The 20,359-nt window shown below is 46.0% G+C and overlaps 1 protein-coding gene across 5 annotated transcripts; it reads right to left on the bottom strand.

Moving 5' to 3' along the window:
- Positions 1-2,160: 2,160 nt before the first annotated feature.
- Positions 2,161-19,627, bottom strand: LOC130191241 (equilibrative nucleoside transporter 1-like). 5 transcript variants are annotated; one of them, XM_056410900.1, is made up of 13 exons: positions 19,351-19,613; positions 11,811-12,194; positions 11,062-11,143; positions 10,419-10,591; positions 9,616-9,755; positions 9,193-9,327; positions 8,922-9,019; positions 7,494-7,572; positions 7,226-7,284; positions 6,852-6,960; positions 5,729-5,814; positions 5,440-5,639; positions 2,161-2,728 (listed from the first exon to the last, which is right to left on the bottom strand). In XM_056410900.1, the coding sequence occupies exons 2-13, from the start codon at positions 11,837-11,839 to the stop codon at positions 2,617-2,619; spliced, it is 1,302 nt and encodes a 433-aa protein (XP_056266875.1). In that variant the 5' UTR covers positions 11,840-12,194; positions 19,351-19,613; the 3' UTR covers positions 2,161-2,616. The 5 variants fall into 5 exon arrangements, with proteins under 5 accessions (XP_056266875.1, XP_056266876.1, XP_056266877.1 ...); XM_056410901.1 differs by having other exon boundaries at positions 11,811-12,146; XM_056410902.1 differs by having other exon boundaries at positions 11,811-12,034.
- Positions 19,628-20,359: the final 732 nt, after the last annotated feature.

The following is a 20,359-nucleotide window of genomic DNA, read 5'->3' as shown; positions in this document are numbered from 1 at the left end:
TTGAGAGTATGTACATGACTTTGGTTGCACCAAGATCTGTTTATCATGAGACATACCCCTCCACGATCTTTACCAGAGAGAGTCTTTGTTCTGTCCGCGGTGGACGGAAAATCCTGCCGCTCGATGGCTGAGTCGGTAACCTCCTCCGACATCCATGTCTCCGTAAGGCAGATGATGCAGTTGTCCTTAGTTTCCGGTGGAATTGAATACGAGCCTGGAGCTCGCATAGCTTATTGTCCAAAGACTGTACATTTGCCAGTAAAATGGTGGGTAGTGGGGTCGATTGGCTCGACGTCTCAGCCTAACCAGCACGCCAGCTCGCTTCCCCTCCGTCGGCGACGTTTGCGTGAGATCGCGCCTAAAATGGACGGAGATAGTTCCGCTACTGTTCCTGGCGGGACGTCCGAGTAAGAGTTGAAAAACTCTGGTAGGCGGCAAGCAACTGCCGATCCAATCTCCAGAAGTGTGCATCTGTCGTACGTTAACTGGCTGCTAACGTTTTGTGCAAAAATAGTCGCAATAAGAAGAATAAATAACAAAAAACTACTACAAAATCCGGGAGCTCGCAACACAGCCGCCATCACGTACGGCGCCATATCCTTCTGATCTCACGCGGTGCATTGTGTGTAATTCTCTCCTCACAGGCAGGAGGCTCCACTGAGTAAGCAACAATTAAGGCTGAACACTATTTTTTAACTTAAAAATGCAAATACTTTTATAGCACATATAATATGAAAACAATTATAAATAAAATACATATTGAATTATTATTATTTATTTTCTTCTTCATTTTTTATCCCACAATGCAAATACTTTTATAGTACATATAATATGAAAACAATTATAAATAAAATACATATTGAATTATTATTACTTATTTTCTTCTTCTTAATTTTTTTCCACAATGCAAATACTTTTATAGTACATATAATATGAAAACAATTATAAATAAAATACATATTGAATTATTATTACTTATTTTCTTCTTCTTAATTTTTTTCCCACAATGCAAATACTTTTATAGTATAAATAAATAATACGCGTGTTTCTATACATGTTTTTTAATATACCACATATATGTTTTATATATAATGTATATATACATTTATATGTATACATATGTATAGATGCATATATATATATTTATATATATATACATATATATATATGACGGTCCCTGTCTCTAATGGCTAATCATGCCCTTGTTGACTCTAACTGGGATTCACTGTGGAGCTTCTACTTTGCCGTGGTGTCGTCAATAACATGCAGTGAAGACATGAACTCAACTCTTGTACATCCGGCTCCACGTGCGCCCCACAGAACTGCATGTGATGTGTTATTGCTGCACAAAGGAGTGAAGTGGACCTTCATCCTCATGATCCATCAGGAGTCATCATGGCTTTCGATATTGATCCGTGCCACCAATCGACCACATTGAACACAACTCAGCAACAGTCTGTTTGCTCTTTGCAGATTTAAAATGTGGGGAGTGAGACTCCCGAGACACTCGGACCAGTTCCTGATGTAAGAAGAGACATCAGCTGACCACGAGTGCAGAGGTGACGTCTGCAGAGGTCAGGGTAGGGGTTCTCGGTGTCGTCGCATCCCCTCTTCCAGTTCTATTCTACCGATCCTTACCCCGGCCCTGACCCCAGCCAATCCCTCCTCTCACATCATTTAATTTACACCTAGACTTGACCTCAACCACTTTGAATACAATCACGTTATCCTCTTAAAACCTGAACCCTGCAATTTACTTTCAAATTGAACCCATGACCTTTCTCCTTGAACCCAGTTCACCTTAGGCCTAACCCTGACCTCAACCCTGACCTCCACCATTCCTCCACATAGAATCGTCTTAACCCTGGCCTTGACCTTAACCCTGACCTCAACCGATTTGCCAGCCTAATCCCCTCCCCCCATCCCGGGTGAGAGATCTAACGGATGAGGCGTTACTAACGAGCAGGCGCGGGCCAGTGCACCTCCTGGAGTCTCCGTTCGACTGCCACGCTGTCGGGCGAACGCGGGGAGATTCATGAGTACGTTTGATATCCTAACCCAGACGGACCGGACAAGGAAACCCCTCCGTATCGCCTCGACAAAGAGTGTTTCACTAAATACTATACAATTACTTTTTTAAATGATTTTCCAACTGTAGTGTTAGGGTGCTGACACACTATATTATGACTTAACCTTGCATAAAATATATATATTTTTACAATCAACACTTGAAATGATGAGCTCGTACTAAGTGTACATTACATTCATCTTTTCTTACAGAATGTACCAGAACACCGACGACGAGGGAGATCTTGGGGGACATGAACTTTGGTCGGCTGAGTTCTACGACACGTTGAACTCTTTCTCTTCAAGTTTCAGGATCGTCTTGAAAAGTGGTGCCGGAACATCTAAAACTTTGACATTAGAGTTTAACTCATAACAATACGGAGACTTGAACATACATTTTGTGATGAAAGGTTTTCCACAGTGAGAACTGGAAACAGGAAGTTTGGTCTGAGTGGATCCAATGGGAAGCAGGTGGTGTTCCAGTAGAGCCAGTGATGCAGCTTGTGGGGGTGTTCCAGTTACACCAGTAGAAAAGAGGTGGTGTTCCAGTTACAGCAGCGCTCTCAAAAAGAAGGACAGCGCCGCCCCCAACGCCAGACCCAGTGACAGGAAGAAGGCCATGATGGCCCCCGCCGTTTCTGCTTCATGAGGAAGAACGTTTCTGAAAAACAAGTCGCGTTGATAAGTGATTCACACTTTATACAAAATATGACATTATTTGTACCAGATCAGGTCATTGTGAATAGATCTCTCATGCAATGTTTGAAAGGAAGCGGACATTCAATTCAATTCAGTTTATTTGTATAGCCCAATTTCACAAATTACAAATTTGTCTCGGAGTGCTTTACAATCTGTACACATAGACATCCCTGCCCCAAAACCTCACATCGGACCAGGAAAAACTCCCAAATAACCCTTCAGGGGGAAAAAAGGGAAGAAACCTGGAGGAGAGCAACAGAGGAGGATCCCTCTCCAGGATGGACAGATGCAATAGATGTAATGTGTACAGAAGGACAGATTTAGAGTTAAAATACATTCAATGAATATGACAGAGTGTATGAATAGTTCATAGTAGGCATATTCCACGATGGAGACCTCCACGATCCATCAGGCAGATGGCGGTGGGCAGGAGGAGTGGGCGGAGTCTCAACAGTGGGCGGAGTCTCAACAGGACAGTGGCGTAGTCAGGAGCAGGAATTCCACGACCCAGACCTCGATGATCCATCAGCAGATAGGATCTATGCCGTCTCATAGGGTCCGATGACCCCATGAGACGTGAAGTCAAAAGGACTCCGGGGAGAAAGCAGAGTTAGTAAGGTGTGATTGAGAGATGAAAATTCATCCTTAAGGAGAGAAAATAGAGGAGATAGGTACTCAGTGCATCCTAAAACATCCCCCGGCAGCTATAAGCCTATAGCAGCATATCAAGGGGCTGGACCAGGTGAACCTGATTCAGCCCTAACTATAAGCTCTGTCAAAGAGGAAGGTCTTAAGTCTACTCTTAAACGAGGTGACTGTGTCTGCCTCCCGGACTGAAATTGGAAGCTGGTTCCAATTTAGAGGAGCTTGATAACTAAAGGCTCTGGCTCCCATTCTACTTTTTAAGACTCTAGGAACTACAAGTAGTCCCGCATTTAGTGAGCGCAGCTCTCTAGTGGGGCAATATGGTACTACAAGCTCCTTAAGATATGATGGAGCATCACCAATCAAGGCTTTGTAGGTTAAGAGAAGAATTTTAAAAGTGATTCTTGATTTTACTGGGAGCCAGTGCAGGGCAGCTAGTGCAGGAGTGATGTGATCTCTTTTCTTAGTTTTAGTGAGAACACGAGCTGCAGCATTCTGGATCAACTGGAGGGACCTAAGAGATTTATTAGAGCAGCCTGATAATAAGGAGTTGCAGTAATCCAGTCTCAAGTAACGACGCGTGAACCAATTTTTCTGCATCTTTTTGAGACAAGATGTGCCTGATTTTTGAAATATTACGTAGATGAAAGAATGCAGTCCTTGAGATTTGCTTTACGTGGAGTTAAAGGACAAGTCCCGATCAAAGATAACGCCAAGATTCTTTACAGTGGTGTTGGATGCCAGGGCAATGCCGTCTACAGAATCCACATCACCAGATAATTGATCTCTGAGGTGCTCAGGGCCGATTAAAATTACTTCGGTTTTGTCTGAGTTAAACATCAAGAAGTTGCAGGTCATCCATGTTTTTATGTCTTTAAGACATGCTTGAATTTTACAGAGTTGGTTGCTCTCCTCTGGTTTTATCGATAAATATAGTTGAGTATCATCTGCATAACAATGAAAGTTTATGGAGTGTTTCCTGATAATATTGCCCAAAGGAAGCATGTATAAGGTAAATAAAATTGGTCCAAGCACAGAACCTTGTGGAACTCCGTGATTAACGTTAGTGGTTATCGAGGCGTCATCGTTTACAAATACAAACTGAGATCGATCTGATAAATAGGATTTAAACCAAATTAGTGCCGTGCCTGAAATGCCAATCGACTGCTCCAGTCTCTGTAACAGGATGTCATGGTCAATGGTGTCGAATGCAGCACTAAGGTCTAACAAGACCAGGACAGAGAGGAGTCCTTTATCTGCTGCCATTAAGAGGTCATTTGTAATTTCACCAGTGCTGTCTCGGTGCTGTGGTGTTTTCTAAATCCTGATTGAAATTTCTCAAATAAACTATTATGATGTAGAAAGTCGCACAACTGATTTGCGACCACTTTCTCAAGGATCTTGGAGAGGAAGGGGAGGTTAGAGATCGGTCTGTAGTTAGCCAACACCTCTGGATCCAGAGTGGGCTTCTTCAGGAGAGGTTTAATAACAGCCACTTTGAAGGAGTGTGGTACGTGGCCTGTTAGCAGAGACACATTGATAACGTAGCATCTCTCTATGTGTTGGTGACGTAGCATCTCTCTATGTGTTGGTGACGTAGCATCTATATATGTGTTGGTGACGTAGCATCTCTCTGTGTGTTGGTGACGTAGCATCTCTCTATGTGTTGGTGACGTAGCATCTCTCTGTGTGTTGGTGACGTAGCATCTCTCTATGTGTTGCTGACGTAGCATCTCTCTGTGTGTTGGTGACGTAGCATCTCTCTATGTGTTGGGGACGTAGCATCTCTCTGCGTGTTGGTGACGTAGCATCTCTCTGTGTGTTGGTGACGTAGCATCTCTCTATGTGTTGGTGACGTAGCTTTATCTCCGTGGACTTTGTAAGATGTGACGTTCTCAGTAAAGGTCCTGTAATGCCTTGGCGCCCCACTAGAGGGCCGCGCCCCACAGTTTGAGAACCACCCTCCATCAAGCCCCTCCTCCCTCAGACCTGCTCCACCATCACATCAATGTAACCATGGTTACTTACTTTGGACCAAAGCACATGCAGAGGCTGGCCAGGTAGCCATTACTGAAGGCGAAGAGGATGATGAAGAAGATGAACCAGCCATCGTGGTGGAACAAGATGGGCAGGTGATGACGAGGATGAACGTTACACAGCATGAAAAGAGGGACGAAGAGGAGACGACCCAAGATGGAGACGGGAAGCACCACGCTGTCCTTCCTCGGCTGGAAACACACCAGCACACGTCACTGAACCGAGGAAGACGAGCGCATGAGCCCAGTAGAGACACCGTGTGTGTGTGTGTGAAACTCACCCACATACAGAAGGCCGTGAAGCTCCGCCCGGCCCAGTCACTCAGGTTGAAGAGGAGGAAACAGCTGACTGGGATGAAGAACTTGTCTGTAAAAACAACAAAAGACTCAAACCGCGAGTCGATGTTCTGGAGGAGACTCTTCCCGGGGGTTCTTCTTCTGGGGTTCCCTCAGACCTGCTCCACCTCCATCAGGCCCCTCCTCCCTCAGACCTGCTCCACCTCCACCCTCCATCAGGCCCCTCCTCCCTCAGACCTGCTCCACCTCCATCAGGCCCCTCCTCCCTCAGACCTGCTCCACCTCCACCCTCCATCAGGCCCCTCCTCCCTCAGACCTTTTCCACCTCCATCAGGCCCCTCCTCCCTCAGACCTGCTCCACCTCCACCCTCCATCAGGCCCCTCCTCCCTCAGACCTGCTCCACCTCCACCCTCCATCAGGCCCCTCCTCCCTCAGACCTGCTCCACCTCCACCCTCCATCAGGCCCCTCCTCCCTCAGACCTGCTCCACCTCCATCAGGCCCCTCCTCCCTCAGACCTGCTCCACCTCCACCCTCCATCAGGCCCCTCCTCCCTCAGACCTTTTCCACCTCCATCAGGCCCCTCCTCCCTCAGACCTGCTCCACCTCCACCCTCCATCAGGCCCCTCCTCCCTCAGACCTGCTCCACCTCCACCCTCCATCAGGCCACTCCTCCCTCAGACCTGCTCCACCTCCACCCTCCATCAGGCCCCTCCTCCCTCAGACCTGCTCCACCTCCACCCTCCATCAGGCCCCTCCTCCCTCAAACCTGCTCCACCACCACCCTCCATCCTGTAGGCTCCGCCCCTCTGATGCCTCCTGACCATCCCTCATAGGACAGAGCACCGGCCATGGGGGGACAGCACCCCCTCCCTCTGGAACTCCTGAGTCCCCCCTCAGACCCGGACCTCTTGACCTCTTGACCTCTACAGGTTTGTTCCCATCCGTTGACATTAGTAGGAATTCAGTAGCAGAACTATTTGGTTTCATACTTATTTTTGTTTCAGTTCATTTTTTAATTATTTTATTTTATTTTTAATGCTTCAGAATATTAAACATGTCAAAATATAGTGGGTTAGGGTCAGGGTCAGGGTTAGGGTTAACTGACCCCAGGAGCCTCCGTTGGCGAGGGTGGACCTGGTGTCCGCGGTGATGGAGGGGTACGTTCCGATGGTGACGGTGAAGTTGAAACAGACCAACAGAGCCAGCAGCCAGATCTGAAGAGGAGACGCCTTGAATCACTGAGTGGATTAAATAGAGATTAATAATCATAAACAATCACTGAGTGAAACCAGATTAAATAAAGCTTCATAAACCCCATCGTTTGGTGTCATGAGGTAGAACTCTGAATCAGGTCCTCTCCAGCGTGTCTAATGCTGCGTTCACTCGCTGATTCACCACAGATCAAGAACATTCAGCGAAAGACAACTGATCGACTCCACTGGGAATCTGATTGGACGGTTTGGAAAATATTCATTTTACCTTCTTAAAGATGTTTATCATGGAAACGTTCTGTTTCATGTCCTGGTCAGCTGCCTCACCTGGAGGAGGAGAGGAGGGAGGAGGAGGAGGGAGGAGGAGGAGGGAGGAGGAGAGGAGGAGGAGGGTATCCTTACAAAATAACATGAAGGAGCAAAACTAGAATCAAAGCCTCGCTGCTAGAGAATGGATGGTTGGCGTCTCCATGCTTTGGCTCAGCGGGTCAGGGTTAGGGTCAGGGTTAACCCTAACCCTCAGCGGCTGACCGTACCTCTGGTCATCAGAGTGACGGAGTTCTCCTCCTCGGGTCTCGGGTTCCCGTTTCTCTCCTGATAAAACTGGAAGAACTTCTGGAAACAACCACAGCACATTAAATATGAGACCTGGTGCAGCTGCCATGCAGGCGGATGTGATCAGACATGTGAGGTGGGTTAGGGTCAGGGTCAGGGTTAGGGCAAGGGTTAGGGTCAGGGTGAGCTGGAACACAACACTCTGAACCTCGGAGGTCTGTGGTGAGGAAAACTAACCAAAACTTCAAAAGATATGCGGTTCCACCATTTTGGATTTTTTAATTCAGTTCATTTATTTTGTAGAGCCCAAACTCCAAAATAAACCTCAGAGGCTTTAAACTCTGGACACCAACGACATCCAGCAGCAACAACACGTCAGGGGGCGGGCCGTGATCTGATGAGGGGAGCACTGATAGGCTGAGAGGCTGCTGGGGGACATCTTAGGATACACTGACCTCCTCTCTCCTTATGGATGAATTCATGTCTCTTCACATGACTAACTCTACTTTGTGCCTTCTCTAACCCAAACCCGGCCTCGTGGGGGACATCTGTTCATCTGGTCACATGACATCTATTGTTCATCTGGTCACATGACATCTATTGATCATCTGGTCACATGACATCTATTGTTCACCTGGTCACATGACATCTATTGATCATCTGGTCACATGACATCTATTGATCATCTGGTCACATGACATCTATTGATCATCTGGTCACATGACATCTATTGTTCATCTGGTCACATGACATCTATTGATCATCTGGTCACATGACATCTATTGATCATCTGGTCACATGACATCTATTGTTCATCTGGTCACATGACATCTATTGATCATCTGGTCACATGACATCTATTGATCATCTGGTCACATGACATCTATTGATCATCTAGTCACATGACATCTATTGTTCATCTGGTCACATGACATATATTGTTCATCTGGTCACATGACATCTATTGTTCATCTGGTCACATGACATCTATTGTTCATCTAGTCACATGACATCTATTGTTCATCTGGTCACATCTATTGTTCATCTGGTCACATGACATCTATTGTTCTGTCCATCCTGGAGAGGATCCTCCTCTGTTCTCTCCTGAAGGGTTCTTACCTTTTTCTGTTTTTTGGGGAGCTTTTCCTGATGTGAGGTCAAAGGTCAGGGAAGTCTATGTGTAAAGCCTCTGAGGGGAGGTTGTGATTTGTGATTCTGGGCTGTACAAAATAAACTGAATTGAACATGAGCAAACATGGCTTAGTGTGTTAGGGTTAACCCTATCACACACAGCTGCACAACACTCGTACATACTTACCTTGAGTGAATAATCACATCTGTGTCCTGTCCTCCGTGTCGTATAAAGTGTGTGTGTGTGTGTGTCTGTGGGGGGGGGGGTGTGTACGAACCAGTTTAGGCAACAGGATGTAGGAAAGGACAGACAGACCAATAACAAAACAGGCCGTGATAAAATAGCCAAATGCTGCATTCTGAAGCTCTGAGCCACCTACGGGGGGGGGGGGGGGGGGGGAGAAGAAAAAGTAGAGAAAATGTTATGTATATATATATGATGGCTATGTCTAATAAAACTAAATGGGATGCTATGGAAGTGTCACTGATGGGTTATTGAGGAGGTATCGATGTGTTAGCGATACCTCCTCAAGGAGTCAATAACCATACTTGCGATGGCACAGATCATGGCGAAGGCAGCGAAGCTCCCGGCGAGGCCCTGGCCGCTCATGATGGGCGTCGTGTAGGAAGCCGGGAGCAGCCCGGCCATCCCGAACAGACTGCCCTGGAGCACCGCCCCGAACGCTGGAGGCAGAGCAGGATTCAAACCAACGGCCAAAAGAAACAGATCAACAAAAGTACTATCAATACATGTTTGACTTGTCTGGACACAAAGAGACCAATCACACTGCAGAGAGGAAGAGGAGACCAATCACACTGCAGAGAGGAAGAGGAGACCAATCACACTGCAGAGAGGATCATTATATCTCTGATCAACCAGAGGAGACCAAGGGGGGTTAGGGTTAGGACCCTAATGAAGAGCTACAGTTAGGGTCAGGGTTAGGGAGCCCCGCCCACATGCTGCAGACTCACAGTTGATGATGATGATCTTCACCATGGTGATGGAGAAAAAGGGCAGTGGCTCCAGAGGAACTTTGACAAGGACAGCAGTAGCGATGAAGACCAACATGATGATGGTCAGACTGCCCATAACACGCAGGCGCTGAGAAACACTGGCACAAGGAGAAGGTCAAAGGTCACCTGGGAGCTCAGGAGTTGTATCCAGAACCAACTGAATTAGAGCTGAGGAATGAAACAGAGCATCCTCTATCTGCTGCCCCCACGGACCGGAGGGTCAACGGGGTCGGCTAGCTGAGCTCTGAGCAGAACATGATGGGGTCCTGGTCTGGTTCAGCCCCTCACCTGGTCTGGTTCAGCTCCTCACCTGGTCTGGTTCAGCTCCTCACCTGGTCTGGTTCAGCTCCTCATCTGGTCTGGTTCAGCCCCTCACCTGGTCTGGTTCAGCCCCTCACCTGGTCTCCTACATGTTGGTACGCATGCATCCCAGGTCCTGTGCAGGTGAACTGAACCGGTCTCTGTTGGAACCAACCTTACACCTGACCCTAGTCCAGTATTTCTCAAACTGTGGGGCGCACCCCTCTTGTGGGGCGCAGTGGTATTACAGCTGAGGTTCTACTTCAAGAACCTTATTGAGAACTTCAAATATTATAAAAGTACAACTTACAGGGAAATAAAACTAGTTTATTTATATAACTGCAGGACGTCAGTGGTGACGGGCAGAGCATCTCAATGCTGATTGGCTTTCGCATCACATGGCGAATGCCTCGAGCCCATGAGCCTTAGACTCTTGTCATTAGCATCGTAGTGGGACTCACAGCGAGAGCAGGAAGGAGTTGAGGCAGGTGCAGAGCAGCAGCGGCAACATGGCGCACAGCGTCATCACGTTGTTGAATTTGGCCTCGAGAGGGCTGCGATGTTCACTCGATGCCTCCGTCTGATTGGCTGAAGAACGAGCCAATGAGGAGTCCTTCAGACGGTCCGTGAAGTACTGAGAGCACAGACAGGATTCTTGTGTTTATGTGGAAGACTCAACCCAACATGTCAGCTCCAATCCCATTGGTCCCCATCAGACAGTCAAACACTAATGTACAGCTTCAGGTTTGAACTACATTTAAACTCAAACGGGACTAAAGTAGGAGGAAATGTTGGTGCAGTTGGATTAGACCCAAAACAAAAGTGAACAGGAAGCAATGATGAATTCACTTTAACAAACACAGAAAAGATACGAGAAGTAAACCGAGAAGAGAAAACACGGAACACATGAGGAAGTTAACGTTGTTGCTTCGATGGACACATGGTACACATTCAAATATGAAATTATATACACAACATTCACAGAGTGTAAATGTTTACTACACGTTCGTTCTTCTGGCTATCCTAACTTGTACTTTAATACCATACACATACATCAACTGGTAGAACTGACTTCCCTGGACAGAGCAGAAGGTGAGGTCATACCATGGTAGCAGTCATGAAGAAGTTCCAGGGCAGCAGCGTCCCCAAACCCAGCATGAAGAAGACTAGCCAGACGGCAGAATACCTGCAGGAAGTGGTTTTCAAAATAAAATAATTCATCGTGAAACTGACCCAAAACCACTGTGAGCAACACACAGGTGTGTTCACTTTGTTCACTTTGATCACTTTGAGAACCTGAATCCCAAAAGTTCATATCATTATTAACAGCTGCCAGCCATTTACTCTATGAGGGTGATGGCTACCAGAGGTGGACCGCCTGGACCTTACTCTATGAGGGTGGATCAGAGGTGGACCACTTGGATCTCACTCTATGAGGGTGGATCAGAGGTGGACCACTTGGATCTCACTCTATGAGGGTGGATCAGAGGTGGACCACCTGGACCTCACTCTGAGGGTGATGGCTGGTGGAGGCGGAGACAAAGTTGTAGTTTCACGATGACCTCTTCAACTTCACCTTTGCCTCAGCACAGTCAACGGCATCTTGAAGTCCTTGTTCAAGACGTCGTTGAGCAATAACTTTGATGCTTGGCTCAAGGGCATCTCGGCAGAGCCCAGGAGGTGAACTGTCCCCTCTTCAGCTGACAGTCCACAATCAAGCTTCTGTATTAAACGTCGATCAGAACGATAAACACGCATTGAAGAACTTTACTGGAATCTAAAGTGCGTGTGAAGGTCTGTAGCCTCCGGCTGCTTCTAGGATCTCTACACAGGGTGACTGGTTTGTGACTCACTTGTCTCTTGGTGAGGAGACGGCCATCATCCTCTGAGGACCAGATGAACGGAGGACCAGATGAACTGAGGACCAGATGAACAGAGGACCAGATGAACTGAGGACCAGATGAACTGAGGACCAGATGAACGGAGGACCAGATGAACGGAGGACCAGATGAACTGAGGACCAGATGAACGGAGGACCAGATGAACTGAGGACCAGATGAACTGAGGACCAGATGAACTGAGGACCAGATGAACAGAGGACCAGATGAACTGAGGACCAGATGAACGGAGGACCAGATGAACTGAGGACCAGATGAACGGAGGACCAGATGAACGGAGGACCAGATGAACTGAGGACCAGATGAACGGAGGACCAGATGAACAGAGGACCAGATGAACTGACACAAAAATACCACGACTCAGCCTTCAAGTACTTTTCAAAGTAGAAGAGTTGAGACTTCAAACACTTTCATAACAAAGAGGTCAAGATCTTCACTTTAGATGACATGGACGTCAGTCTGGACAGAAGACCTGTGACGGAAAGTCCATGATGTCATTCCTCGTTGCCTTTTTCATTTTTCCCAGCTACTCCTGAACGCATCATCTCACTCTTCCGGTAAGCTCCGGTTGCCAGCTCAGCAGCGAGCATGACTTCTTCTTCTCCCTTCCCGCTCCCCCTTGCTCAGTGTGTCTCATGTATAGTTATCCCTCTGCCTCCCTTAATGATAACGATACATGCAACAAGTGTAGTTTATTTGCTCAGTTGGAGGCAGGTCTAAGTGGGTTAGATGCACGGCTCCGCGCTATCGAAGCTCAGACAGCTATGCTAGTTAGCCCGCCCTCTCCCGTAGCCGGCGCGGAGCTACAGTCAGCTGATAGCTGTTCCCCGGCGGTAACCGTGCAGCCGGGTGGTTGGGTAACTGTTCCAGGAGTAGTAAGTCTATACAGAAGCCCGCTGTGCACCAACCACTTCACGTTTCCAACCAGTTTTCCCTGCTCAGCGACCCGCTGAGGAACACACCCTGGTTATCGGGAGCTCTATAGTCAGGAACGTGAAAATAGCTAAACCGCGGACCACAGTCGTGTGCCTCCCGGGGGCCAGAGCGGGCGACGTGGAGTCTTGTTTGAAACTGCTGGCTAAGGACAAGCGGAGATACAGTCAGATTGTAATACACGCCGGTGGTAATGACGCCCGAGCCCGTCGGTCGGAAGTCACTAAAATTGATGTGGAATCGGTGTGTGCTTATGCCAAGACGTTGTCGGACACCGTCGTTTTCTCTGGCCCTCTCCCAAATGTGCAGACAGACGAATTGTATAGCCGAATGTCGTCTTTCAACCGTTGGCTGTCGAGGTGCCCAGCGAATAATGTGGGCTACGTAGACAACTGGAAGACTTTCTGGGGAAAGCCTGATCTGATGAGGAGAGACGGCATTCATCCCACGTTGGACGGAGCGCGTCTCATTTCTGACCACATGACCACGTTGATCACCGGACAGCCATATCTGTGACAACGCAGGGTTCATGTCATAAAGCAGAAACAGAGGAGCCCCACGCCCCTGTCATCCCTGTCACCCAGTGTCCCCCATAGCACATCCCTCCCACCGGAGCCTCCCCCCCTCTCACCCAGTGTCCCCCATAGCACATCCCTCCCCCGGGGCATCTGCCCCCTCTCACCCAGTCCCTCCCAGAGCTCCATAGAGACTGTGTCTGTCCCACGGCCACTTAAACTTAAATTAATTCTATCAAAAGAAAGCAGAAGAGGAGTCGTACACAATAACCTTATACTAGTTAACACCATTATTTCAGCAGTGCAACAAAACAGGACAATTAAATGTGGTCTCCTAAATATTAGATCTCTGTCATCTAAAGCTGTGTTACTAAATGATTTAATATCAGATAATCACATTGATTTATGTTGTCTAACTGAAACCTGGCTGAGCCATGAAGAATATGTCTGCCTAAATGAATGGACTCCTCCAAGTCATATTAATACTCACGTTCCTCGAGGCACCGGTCGAGGAGGTGGAGTAGCAGCCATCTTTGACTCGAGCTTATTAATTAATCCTAAACCTAAATTACACTACACCTCATTTGAAAGCCTTGTTCTTAGTCTTTCACATCCAACCTGGAAAACACTACAGCCAATTATATTTGTGATTCTGTACCGGCCACCAGGTCCATATTCAGAATTTATATCAAGTTTGGTTCTTAAAACTGAAAAAGTTATTATTGTAGGAGATTTTAATATCCATGTGGATGTTGATAATGATTGCCTAGGTGCTGCATTCATCTCATTGTTGGACTCGATTGGCTTCTGCCAGAGAGTACAGAAACCCACTCACAGCTTTGGCCACACGCTTGATCTTGTTCTTACTTATGGCGTTGACATTGAGCATTTGAACGTCTTCCCACAGAATCCTCTTCTGTCAGACCACAACCTCATCACTTTTGAATTTATACTACCGGAGTGTACTCCGTTAGTCAAAAGTTTCTACACCAGATGTCTAACTGACAGTGCTGTAGCTAAATTTAAAGAAGCGATTCCTTCTGCATTTGATTCGATTCCACGTCTCAATATAACAGAGGACTCCTGGTCTAACTTTAGTCCAGATTGATCATCTTGTTGATAGTGCCATAGGCTCTCTGAGAATGACACTGGACTCGATAGCCCCTCTGAAGAAGAAGACAGTGAGGAAGAGGAGGTTTGCTCCCTGGTATAACCCTCAGACCCGCAAACTAAAGCAAACGTCACGAAAGCTTGAAAGCATATGGCGTTCAACTAATCTGGAAGAATCCCGCTTAGTTTGGCGAGATAGTCTTAAAACTTATAAGAAGGCCCTCCGTAATGCCAGAGCAGCCTATTACTCATCAGTAATAGAGAAAAATAAGAACAACCCCAGGTTTCTCTTCAGCTCTGTAGCTGACAGAGAGTCACAGCTCTGTGGAGCCGAGTATTCCTATAGACCTCAGTGGTAATGACTTTATGAACTTCTTTAATGAAAAGATTTTAACTATTAGGGACAAGATTAATAATCTCTTGCCCTTAACCAGTGCCAATCTGTCCTCAAGTGGAATGGCCTTGGAAACCGCTGTATGCCCTGGTGGATATTTGGAGGGCTTTTCTCCCATCAACCGTGACCAATTATCTTCAACGGTTTCTACTTCTAACACGTCTACCTGTCTCTAGACCCCGTCTACCTGTCTCTTGGACCCCATCTACAGACCCCATCTACCTGTCTCCTGGACCCCGTCTACCTGTCTCTAGACCCCGTCTACCTGTCTCTAGGACCCCGTCTACCTGTCTCTTGGACCCCATCCCGACGAGGCTGCTTAAAGACGTTTTGCCTTTAATTGGCAGCTCTATCTTAGATATAATCAACGTGTCTCTGCTAACAGGCCACGTACCACACTCCTTCAAAGTGGCTGTTATTAAACCTCTCCTGAAGAAGCCCACTCTGGATCCAGAGGTGTTGGCTAACTACAGACCGATCTCTAACCTCCCTTTCCTCTCCAAGATCCTTGAGAAAGTGGTTGCAAATCAGTTGTGCGACTTTCTACATCATAATAGTTTATTTGAGAAATTTCAATCAGGATTTAGAAAACACAACAGCACCGAGACGGCACTGGTGAAAATTACAAATGACCTCTTAATGGCAGCAGATAAAGGACTCCTCTCTGTACTGGTCTTGTTAGACCTTAGTGCTGATAGAGGACTCATCTCTGTACTGGTCTTGTTAGACCTTAGTCCTGATAGAGGACTTATCTCTGTACTGGTCTTGTTAGACCTTAGTGCTGATAGAGGACTCATCTCTGTACTGGTCTTGTTAGACCTTAGTGCTGATAGAGGACTCATCTCTGTCCTGGTCTTGTTAGACCTTAGTGCTGATAGAGGACTCATCTCTGTCCTGGTCTTGTTAGACCTTAGTGCTGATAGAGGACTCATCTCTGTACTGGTCTTGTTAGACCTTAGTGCTGCATTCGACACCATTGACCATGACATCCTGTTACAGAGACTGGAGCAGTCGATTGGCATTTCAGGCACGGCACTAATTTGGTTTAAATCCTATTCATCAGATGGATCTCAGTTTGTATTTGTAAACGATGACGCCTCGATAACCACCAACGTTAATCACGGAGTTCCACAAGGTTCTGTGCTTGGACCAATTTTATTTACCTTATACATGCTTCCTTTGGGCAATATTATCAGGAAACACTCCATAAACTTTCATTGTTATGCAGATGATACTCAACTATATTTATCGATAAAACCAGAGGAGAGCAACCAACTCGGTAAAATGCAAGCATGTCTTAAAGACATAAAAACATGGATGACCTGCAACTTCTTGATGTTAAACTCAGACAAAACCAAAGTAATTTTAATCGGCCCTGAGCACCTCAGAGATCAATTATCTGGTGATGTGGTTTCTGTAGACGGCATTGCCCTAGCATCCAACACCACTGTCAAGAATCTTGGCGTTATCTTTGATCGGGACTCGTCCTTTAACTCCCATGTAAAGCAAATCTCAAGGACTGCATTCTTTCATCTCCGTAATATTTCAAAAATCAGGCACATCTTGTCTCAAAAAGATGCAGAAAAATTGGTTCACGCGTTCGTTACTTCGAGACTGGATTACTGCAACTCCTTATTATCAGGCTGCTCTAATAAATCTCTTAGGTCCCTCCAGTTGATCCAGAATGCTGCAGCTCGTGTTCTCACTAAAACTAAGAACAGAGATCACATCACTCCTGCACTAGCTGCTATGCACTGGCTCCCAGTAAAATCAAGAATCACTTTTAAAATTCTTCTCTTAACCTACAAAGCCTTGATTGGTGATGCTCCATCATATCTTAAGGAGCTTGTAGTACCATATTGCCCCACTAGAGAGCTGCCTCACTAAATGCGGGACTACTTGTAGTTCCTAGAGTCTTAAAAAGTAGAATGGGAGCCAGAGCCTTTAGTTATCAAGCTCCTCTTCTATGGAACCAGCTTCCACCTTCAGTCCGGGAGGCAGACACAGTCACCTCGTTTAAGAGTAGACTGAAGACTTTCCTCTTTGACAGAGCTTATAGTTAGGGCTGAATCAGGTTCACCTGGTCCAGCCCCTTGATATGCTGCTATAGGCTTATAGCTGCCGGGGGACGTTTAGGATGCACTGAGCACCTATCTCCTCTTTTCTCTCCTTAGGGATGAATGTTCATCTCTCCATCACACGTTACTAACTCTGCTTTCTCCCCGGAGTCCTTGTGACTTCACGTCTCATGGGGTCATCGGACCCTATGAGACGGCATAGATCCTATCTGCTGATGGATCATCGAGGTCTGGGTCGTGGAATTCCTGCTCCTGACTACGCCACTGTCCTGTTGAGACTCTGCCCACTGTAGAGACTCCGCCCACTCCTCCTCCCCACCGCCATCTGCCTGATGGATGGTGGCGGTCTCCATCGTGGAATATGCCTACTATGAACTATTCATCCACTCTGTCACATTCATTGAATGTATTTAAACTCTAAATCTGTCCTTCTGGTCACATGACATCTATTGCATCTGTCCATCCTGGAGAGGGATCCTCCTCTGTTGCTCTCCTGAAGGTTTCTTCCCCCTGAAGGGTTATTTGGGAGTTTTTCCTGGTCCGATGTGAGGTTTTGGGGCAGGGATGTCTATGTGTACAGATTGTAAAGCACTCCGAGACAAATTTGTAATTTGTGAAATTGGGCTATACAAATGAACTGAATTAAATTGAATTGAATTTTCAGGACCTTCAATGACTTAATGTGTCTATGTGCTTGCGTGTGTGTGTCGCCAGTCGGGATTTATAAACGTCTTTGCAAACAGCAGTTGATGTTTGTGAACGCCGCTATGTGTCTGCAAGTGTCCATGAAGGAAGCTTGTCGGTGTCTGTTGATGTCGGTGTCTATTGATGTCTGTTGATGTCGGTGTCTATTGATGTCTGTTGATGTTGGTGTGTTGATGTCTGTTGATGTCTATTGATGTCGGTGTCTGTTGATGTTGGTGTATGTTGATGTCTGTTGTCGGTGTGTGTTGATGTATGTTGGTGTGTGTTGATGTTGGTGTCTGTTGGTGTCTGTTGATGTCAGTGTGTGTTGATGTATATTGATGTATGTTGATGTCGGTGTCTGTTAATGTCAGTGTTTGTTGATGTCTGTTGATGTGTGTTGTCGGTGTCTGTTGATGTGTGTTGATGTCGGTGTCTGTTGATGTTAATGTCTGTTGATGTTTGTTGATGTTGATGTATGTTGGTGTATGTTGATGTATGTTGGTGTCGGTGTCTGTTGATGTTGATGTATGTTGATGTCAGTGTCTGTTGACGTTGATGTCTGTTGATGTCAGTGTCTGTTGATGTTGATGTATGTTGATGTTGATGTATGTTGATGTCTGTTGATGTTTGTCGATGTTTGTTGATGTCTGTTGGTGTCGGTGCCTGTTGATGTCAGTTGATGTCAGTGTCTGTTGATGTCAGTTGATGTCGATGTATGTTGATGTTGATGTCTGTTGATGTTTGTTGATGTTGATGTATGTTGGTGTATGTTGATGTATGTTGGTGTCGGTGCCTGTTGATGTCTGTTGATGTTGATGTCTGTTGATGTCAGTGTCTGTTGATGTTGATGTATGTTGATGTATGTTGATCTTGATGTCTGTTGATGTTGATGTATGTTGATGTATGTTGATGTCTGTCGATGTATGTTGATGTCTGTTGATGTCTGTCGATGTATGTTGATGTTTGTTGATGTCTGTTGATGTTGATGTTTGTTGATGTTGATGTATGTTGATGTATGTTGGTGTCGGTACCTGTTGATGTCTGTTGATGTCAGTGTCTGTTGATGTCGATGTATGTCGATGTCTGTTGATGTCGATGTATGTCGATGTTGATGTCTGTTGATGTCTGTTGATGTTGATGTCTGTTGATGTTGATGTATGTTGATGTCTGTTGATGTTGATGTATGTTGATGTTTGTTGATGTTGATGTCTGTTGATGTATGTTGATGTCTGTTGATGTATGTTGATGTCTGTTGATGTCTGTTGATGTTGGTACAACATATGAAAACACTGATGAGTTTGACATTAAACAGTAACAAGCCTCGTTAACAATCATTAACTCTCAGGATCGAAAGTCTTTTACAGAACTTCTGAAGAAATGAATTCAATAGTAGAGACGGGTAATAAATGTCTCAAACCATATTTAGTACTATTGTTGTCACCTGAGATGAAAGAGTTCATTCTCCAGGTCAAGATCACGCCACGTGTGCAAATAGAAAAGGAACATTACAATCCTTTTGTTTTTAAACTAATTATTACAGAACACAACCATAAACCCCGTAGGCCACGCCCCTCGACTCCAGGGCTCGCCTTGACCCGCAGAATGATCTAATAACCCTCAAACCCAAAGCTTCGTGACTTCATATGTTTACATTAGAATTACAACAATGAAATGGGCTCAAAACTACATTTCACCAAATTCTGAAAAATAGATCTTAGACTAAATATATGACCAATAACCGAGAGAAGTTGAACTCAGCCAGCAGCTGGAGGTGTTACCTTCAGTGTCTCCACGGCGACCGCGGACCAGAACCCTCCAGACTAGTCCTCCTGGTTCAGGTCCAAGGCTCCTCTGGTCTCCAGGCAGGGATCTTCTTCCCGTCTCCGTCACGTTGTGGAGTCCTGGTTCCTCTCTGCTGCTCGGCCTCTCGTCTTTCTGCAGTGTCAGCAGAATCACTTCTCCTGTCTGCAGTGACCTTTGACCCCTGGTATCAGCTCAGTGGACTTTGTTTCTAAATGCTGATGATGTGATAACAACTAGAGAACTGGAAGGTTCCCCAGGAGAGACCTGTGCTCTGGCAGAGCTGCTCCACCTCCAACAGAAACCCTCATGAAGCTCCCCACACGGGTGGAGCAGCAGGTGGTGCTGGGTCACATGATGCAGAGAACAGAGAACACCACCAGTCCTGTTGGGGATCATCATGGACAGGATGTCTAGGAGCCGCCTGGGGGGAGCAGGGCAGGTTAGGGGGGAGCATGGCAGGTTAGGGGGAGCAGGGCATGTTAACTGCTGTTTCAAGTTTCAAGTTTCAAGTTTCAAGTTTCAAGTTTTTATTGTCACATCCCCTTTTATACAAGTATAATCGGTTTGTGAAATTCTTATGTGCAAAACACCCGACAGCAGTAGCAGACTAAAAAAAGAATAAGAATGAGAATAAACTATACAATATCCACACAAAAAAAGAAGAAAGTATTAACAATATATATATAAAACAATGTAATAGAATATACATCATGACAATATATATATATAAAACAATGTAATAAAATATACACTTTTTTGAGACAATATATATATATATGTATATACATACAATATATATATACAATATATATATATATATAAAACAATGTAATAAAATATACACCATGGCCATAGATATTCACAGAATATGTTCTGGTGTATAGTGTTAATGAGGGTCTCAGTCCTTGTTCAGCAGCCTGATGGCCTGACTGAAGAAGCTGTCCCTCAGTCTGTTTGTGCGACACTTGATACTGCGGTATCGCC

Source organism: Pseudoliparis swirei, unplaced genomic scaffold (assembly GCF_029220125.1).
Source record: "Pseudoliparis swirei isolate HS2019 ecotype Mariana Trench unplaced genomic scaffold, NWPU_hadal_v1 hadal_29, whole genome shotgun sequence".
Lineage (NCBI taxonomy): Eukaryota > Metazoa > Chordata > Actinopteri > Perciformes > Liparidae > Pseudoliparis > Pseudoliparis swirei.
Note: the sequence above shows the minus strand (reverse complement) of the source record. Positions and strands in the feature narration are given on the sequence as shown.